This window comes from Tachysurus fulvidraco, chromosome 21 (genome assembly GCF_022655615.1).
Source record: "Tachysurus fulvidraco isolate hzauxx_2018 chromosome 21, HZAU_PFXX_2.0, whole genome shotgun sequence".
NCBI lineage: Eukaryota > Metazoa > Chordata > Actinopteri > Siluriformes > Bagridae > Tachysurus > Tachysurus fulvidraco.
Genome location: NC_062538.1, coordinates 3,865,087 through 3,871,598, shown reverse-complemented (window position 1 = coordinate 3,871,598; position 6,512 = coordinate 3,865,087). Strand labels below are relative to the sequence as shown.

Genomic DNA, 6,512 nt, shown 5'->3' with positions numbered 1-6,512 from the left:
CAAAACATCCCAGGAGACTCTGAGTAAGACACACACACACACTCACACACACACACACACACAAGTGTTGCTTACCAGCTGCTGGATGACACGCTCCACCAGAGTAGAGAAGGACACATTATCGCTCTCACGGTTGTCATAAAGATACTTGATCAGCTTGGGGATAACTTCAGTGTCTGTCTCTGACTCAAACTCGTAGCCTTTGGACATCTGTCAAAAGGGTGGGATCCAGCATTGCCATGGTTACACATACAAGCAAAAGCTAAATACATATATATATATATATTTTTTTTTGCTTAAAGAAGACAAGAAACGAATTCTGAGGATTAAACGATGCTAAGTGCAATAATCAGATGAGATCACACCCAAAGGATTAAAGTTTGTTCATCGTCTTCTGTGTCTATAGCCTCATAATGTGAGGGTTAAAGAACGTGGACTAAAACAAAAAATGACGCCGTGTCGAGAGACGAAGACCTCGCTGGATAAGTCATCTGTTCAGCTTTTCAGCCAAGTCTGGCATCATTTTCTCCACAGGAAAAACAATTATGATTATTACGTCTGTACTTCTTTTATTTTTTCCCTCACAGCTTCCTTAAACACAGTTAAGATCAGGCGTCTTATTCAACGCTACGTTCGTTTTTTTATCATTCGTACAATAGAATGTATTCGAAGCATGTGTGTGATTAAAAAGAATCACTCACCAGATACTTCTTCAGTTCTTTGTAGTTGGTGATAATGCCGTTGTGGATCACCACAAACTCTACAGAGAAAAACAAACATCGTTCATGAATAAAGAATTCGAGCAACGCTGTCAATGCACGTACCTTATTAATTCAAAAATAAATAAAATAGTCATTTCTATTAAACCATAATGCAGCAAAAACATAATCTAAACCGTGTCTCTCTCCCTTTTTTTTAAATCATTTCTGACCTTGTTGAATTTCTAGCACAATTTACAAACAAATTTAGGTCCTCACTTTGGTTATTGCTTATAAAAGTATAAAAGAACGGTAATAACAACGTCATAAGTCATAAGTCTTCCACATTACGAAAGTTTTCCCGATCGTGACGCCGCACGTGATCGGCACCGTGATCGCCAGCTATTACGGCAGAACCTCTGTGTAATTTGTTGCTTACAAAAAAAAATTGTCGAAAATGATATTTTAAAAAAGACAACGCCCGATGACTCCTGAGATAGGCACAGGCTCCCCGTGACTCGAAGTAGTTCGGATAAGCGTTAGAAAATGAGTGAGTGAGGTTTGAGATTTTTCTTTTAGTAAAAGTTGAAAGTGTTTGTTGAAAGAAAAACTCTTTATCCCTTTGTACCCTGGAGAAAAGGAAATCATATAAAGGAGGTATAAACGTATAAAGAAATGAACGATGTTCTGGCTCTGTGTCTGATCTAAAACGAGTCAGGAATCTGTCGGCTTTCGGCAAGTTTTAGACGGGTGTCTTTGCCGATGTTTGGAGTTTTAGTGGTTGAAGGAATTTTAGCTACTTATGAACAAAAACTCGAGTCGTCTCAGAGAGCGGGAATGGGTTTGATATCAACATTTACTTTGAAGATCCAAACGTTTCTGTGGAAAAACTTTGTTTCTACGAATATATTCCTGCTAGTAGACTAGATTAAAAAAAGCAATACTTTTTTATTAAACACTACAAAGTCCTGAGTGTCTTTTTCCGTATGAGCTTTACATTAACCACCACTGCGGAGTAAGACGTGATAAAGAAAATCCAAAAGACAATGCCCGATGACTCCTGAGATAGGAAGGTACCCGAGGTAGTTCGGATAAGCGGTAGAAAATGAATGAACGAATGAATGACAAGTGTTCCTGTCGAAGAAGCTATGAATTCTGGACAGGAATTTTTCAGAGGAAAGATTTTCTTGAAATCCATATATAAAATCCAGTAAACAAATCCAAATGATGAAACAATTGAAACGTTCATCGACACACACACAGACGAAGGCATTAAAGTCGAAGGCACAGAACACCGCATGGCTTTTAACTCAGCTTAGCTTTATAAATTCAGCCCCTCTAAATTTAAGGACACGACCTCTCCAGTTATGACGTCGCATAACCTCTCCAGTTATGACGTCTGCTGTCTTACTGAATAAACGCTGCGGGATTTGCTCTTTGAACTCGAGTTCAACAGGTTATGCTAGAACGTCTATAATTCCCTAATTAATTTGTCCTACACACCCAGTGTACACATCAGCACCTATAGATGTTAATTAAGAGGTGCAGAATGGACATTTATTGTGTTTAATTCTCTTACCTAAATAGGAACAAAAACAAGAGCTAACCGTTAGCATTGAAACTTCGAATACGCTGAGGACTAAAGGGATATTCGGAGTTTGTCTTAGCGTAAAATCTATCTTCTACCGTTTGCAAAGCCTGGGATGACTTATGAGCACACTCTGTCCTCCTTCGTGTATTATGTCTTACGGAAACAAAATAGAAATCAAAAGTTGAAGTAAGTTAACTAGAAAACTAGCTAAACTTTCAACCCTCTTACACCTTCAAATCCCCCTAAACGTGACCAAAGCTTGAGTCCGATCTCACTACCAGCAAGGTCTTCAGACGGTCACTAAACATTTCTGTGTACTTGTAAAAAGCTTAAATTCATTCTAAAGTCAAAGATATCTATGCAGATAAACATTTCGAATTTGAAATACTGGATTTTTTCAGTATTCTTCCATTTTTTTTGGTTTCCTAAAATTCACCATCAGCGCTTACTGTAGATTTAGCCGGTAAACAAAGTTTAGAGCTTGAAGAAACTTCTTTCTGTCTTTACAGTAAAATGTGTTGAGATTGTTGCGATTCTACTTGACGTGCTATAGATAAGACGGAGAGTAACCAAGTTTGTAGTCGAGTTTCAAGAAATTCTTGTGTTACAGCTGAACACTCCTACCCAGACACAGAAGCTAAAGTAGAGCTGTATAAGTAAAGCTGTATAAGCAGGCGAGTGAACAGTATTTGGCAGACAGCCTTATCCATGTGATGTGGTAGCTCAGTGGATAAGGTGTTGGGCTACTGATCGGAAGGTCATGGGTTTCGAACCCCAGGTCCACCAAGCTGCCACTGCTAGGCCCTTGAGCAAGGCCCTTAACCCTCAGTTGCTCAGTTGTAAGTCACTCTGGATAAGGGTGTCTGCTAAATGCCGTAAATGTATCCAGAGCAGCTTAAATTTAATACCATTTTATACATCTGAGCAATTGAGGGTTAAGGGCCTTGCACAGGGGCCCAGCACTGGCGTCTTGGTGGATCAGGTTTTCGAACTCCCAACCTTCCAATTAGTAGGCCAACTGCTTAACCACTAAGTTACTGCATCCCACATACAAATACATACAGATTTTATTTAAGACAATGTAAACACTGTACACGATTCAGACATGTCCTAGTGCATATAATGTAAATAATGTAATGTAAATATCAGTGCTAATATTGTTTGTAGGGATGTTTCAGGGATGTATGATCCATCCTAGACTACATTTGCTCCAATATCTGTAGATCATTAAGAGCGTAGTTTAAGTGCTGCTTCTCTTGTGACTGAAAGTAGTTCAGGATGTTAAATCAGTAGCTCTAAATGGTTCTTCTGCCCTGAGGCTGTCTAATGGATTCTGTCTGCTGTCTGGTTGTTTCTTAGCTGAGGTCAGCTGTCACATCTGCACCGAACGAGTTACAGCCGGTGTCTTTTATGTTTGCTCTGATCTGCTGAGGATGTGTAGAGATCTCTAAGTAACAGAGAGTCGTGTGGCCTGACAAATGACTACATAACGGCTGGTCAGATAACAATCCAGATGTTACGCTCCGACTAATTATTAGGCAATGTAATGGTTAGGTTACGAGATAACAGACTGTACTTGGTCGAGTTGGATAGCGTTAGTGGGTGTTACCGTTGTTCTTGTCAGAGCGATGAGGGTGACTGTTGACAGGACTGGGTTCCCCGTGTGTCGCCCAGCGAGTGTGTGCGATGCCAAAGTGTGTGTCCATTTCCATTTCCAAATCAATGGAGTCATTCTCTGATAAGAAAATTGACACAAATACGGATTAGGAACAGGTGATTAAAGTTAAAGTAAACAAGAGATAGAGACAAGACTCACTATACAGCTCCGCATCCAGCTCTTTCACTTTTCCCTTCTTCTTATACAGGCAAATTGTTTCTCTGTCATGTTTCCCAGTACCATCCACCGCAATACCTGATCCAAACAAACAGACAGACAGATCATAAAAACCCAGAAGAGTGATTTGTTCGCTCACACAGAGCATAAAGAAATACACGAGCGTTTATCAGTCTGAACTGTAGCACCGGGGAGATCACCAAGGACAAGAATAACAACATTGTATTTGACAGAAAAAGAAACGGTAAAACCTGTTTGCTCAAAATTTGGTCATAATGTAAGGAATAAAAGGCATTCGCAAGGATAAACAATAAATGTTTATATGTTACACAGGATGTACCCATGAGTTCTTTACTGAAAGACTTTTCCTTGCACCCTACAAATGTAATCGATACACTTTAGGTTCATAAAAATAAACAAATAAATAAATAAATAAACCAATCCAAAAACACTAAAGTATTCGCTTAAATCTCTGTTCAAACAAACTACTTCTCATTTAGCTGACGGAGAAAAGGAGCACCTGGGGCTCCTTGCTGCCAAAAAGCACATGAAACAGACCCTCTTTTCAGCCCTGAGTCGTATCTGTTACGAGCAGAACACCCTGCCATGACATTCAGCGAGCTGGGAGGAGTCAGCTCACCTGCAGAGTCATAACCCCTGTACTCCAGCCTCTGCAATCCCTTCACTAGCGTCTCAAAGATCTCCTTCCTCGTCCGAGGAACTCTGTAGTTCAGGTAGGCGAAAATTCCTGGAGGGAGGTTTAGAGAAAGGAAATGTAAATGCTATCAGATACAGGTGAGAGTGCTTCCTGAGTATGCTTCAGATGAATGAACAGGGAGGAAATGAGGACACAAACTGAGGTGTTTTAATGTGTATCAAATGTACAATTAAAGAGATGTAGGAGAAATAGGAGAAAGACAGGATTGCACCCGAATTCAATAGTAATACATTGACTTTAGGGTCGTTTACAAGCAAGTAAACAAGGAGACTTTTCATGCAGCCACGTAGCTTGTGTACTTGGACTACTGGCGGCTCGCGCACATCCGCATCTCTACTATTAATTACCTGACTCTTATTAAGTTAATTAAGGAATATAAGTTACGGTTAATCTTAATAATAATTCTCTCTCTCTCTCTCTCTCTCTCTCTCTCTCTCTCTCTCTCTCTCTCTCTCTCTTTCTCTCTCTCTCTCTGATTACTGTTTTTTTCCCCTAAAGGACGACATATTACGCACAAGTCAACATCTGGATCTTTCTTTCACTTTGCAGCTGGAGGAGAAGAAGGTTTACGCACTTACCGCACATCTTAACGCTGTCCTCTTTTCAGTGAAATAAATCGCTGCTTTAAGTCCTTTCCCTTTAGTGCGCACTTACACACTCTTACACACACATACACACACACACACGCACGTACGGTCGTGTAAACACACCCCCACACACCGTCTGTGTTCAGCTTATAAACGCGACTCGACTGCCACACCTCTGGGTTCCATGTCAACGCAGGACACGCCCACTTTTGCTCTTCCATGGGAATCTATTAACAATACAAAGTCATTTTAATAATAAAGAGGCGTCATGACGTCAGCGCGCACGACCGCGCCCATGAAAAACCGGTATTATTATTATTATTATTATTATTATTATTATTATTATTATTATTATTATTATTATTATTAGTAGTAGTAGTAGTAGTAGTAGTAGTAGTAGTAGTAGTAGTATTTACATCTAAACATTTAGATAATGACACTGTTAGTTCCTTGGAACATATTTTTCTTTCTTTCTTTCTTTCTTTCTTTCTTTCTTTCTTTCTTTCTTTCTTTCTTTCTTTCTTTCTTTCTTTCCTATCCCTTTTATTTATTATGTTATTTATCCTTTTTTTAAGGCTTGAGATACATTACATACAATACATTTAATAAGTACAAGTAATAAGTACAACTAACTAATCACTAATGCTAATTAACCCCATTCACACCATCTAATGATGAATATCCATATGAGATCTAAAGCACTACAACTTTGTAAAATTCAGATCCATGACATATATCCAAATATAATCAGAGATTATGTTGCAGAAGTTATTATTTGGTTATTATCGTGATAATGAACCGATTCACTGAATTTGAATAGGATACCGAGCTAATATTAATAAACTCCAAAATCTCCAAAATCATCTGATTGCATTTTTTAACTCAGTGTAAATAGTTTATTTAGGAGGAAAGTTCAGGAATTAAAAACATTTACAAATATTTACCTGCTACCTGAATGTGCTTCAGATTATCAGATTGTATGTGCAGTCAGATTAGAATCGCAAAGTAAATGCTGTGGAAATATTCTGTGTAACCAACCAACCATCCATCCATCCATTCATTTTCTGTGCTGCAAATCCTTCAC

General features: G+C 38.9%; 1 protein-coding gene across 1 annotated transcript in view; it reads right to left on the bottom strand.

The window, feature by feature from the left end:
- Window positions 1-5,566, bottom strand: part of gfpt2 (glutamine-fructose-6-phosphate transaminase 2) — a 19,076-nt gene extending 13,510 nt beyond the window's left edge. Inside the window, exons 1-6 of the mRNA XM_027153449.2 lie at window positions 5,420-5,566; window positions 4,764-4,871; window positions 4,106-4,201; window positions 3,899-4,024; window positions 702-760; window positions 76-210 (exon numbers count right to left, since the gene is read on the bottom strand). Coding sequence (XP_027009250.2) covers window positions 76-210; window positions 702-760; window positions 3,899-4,024; window positions 4,106-4,201; window positions 4,764-4,871; window positions 5,420-5,426 — 531 coding nt within the window. The 5' untranslated portion in view covers window positions 5,427-5,566. The remainder of the gene's footprint in view (window positions 1-75; window positions 211-701; window positions 761-3,898; window positions 4,025-4,105; window positions 4,202-4,763; window positions 4,872-5,419) is intronic.
- Window positions 5,567-6,512: the final 946 nt, after the last annotated feature.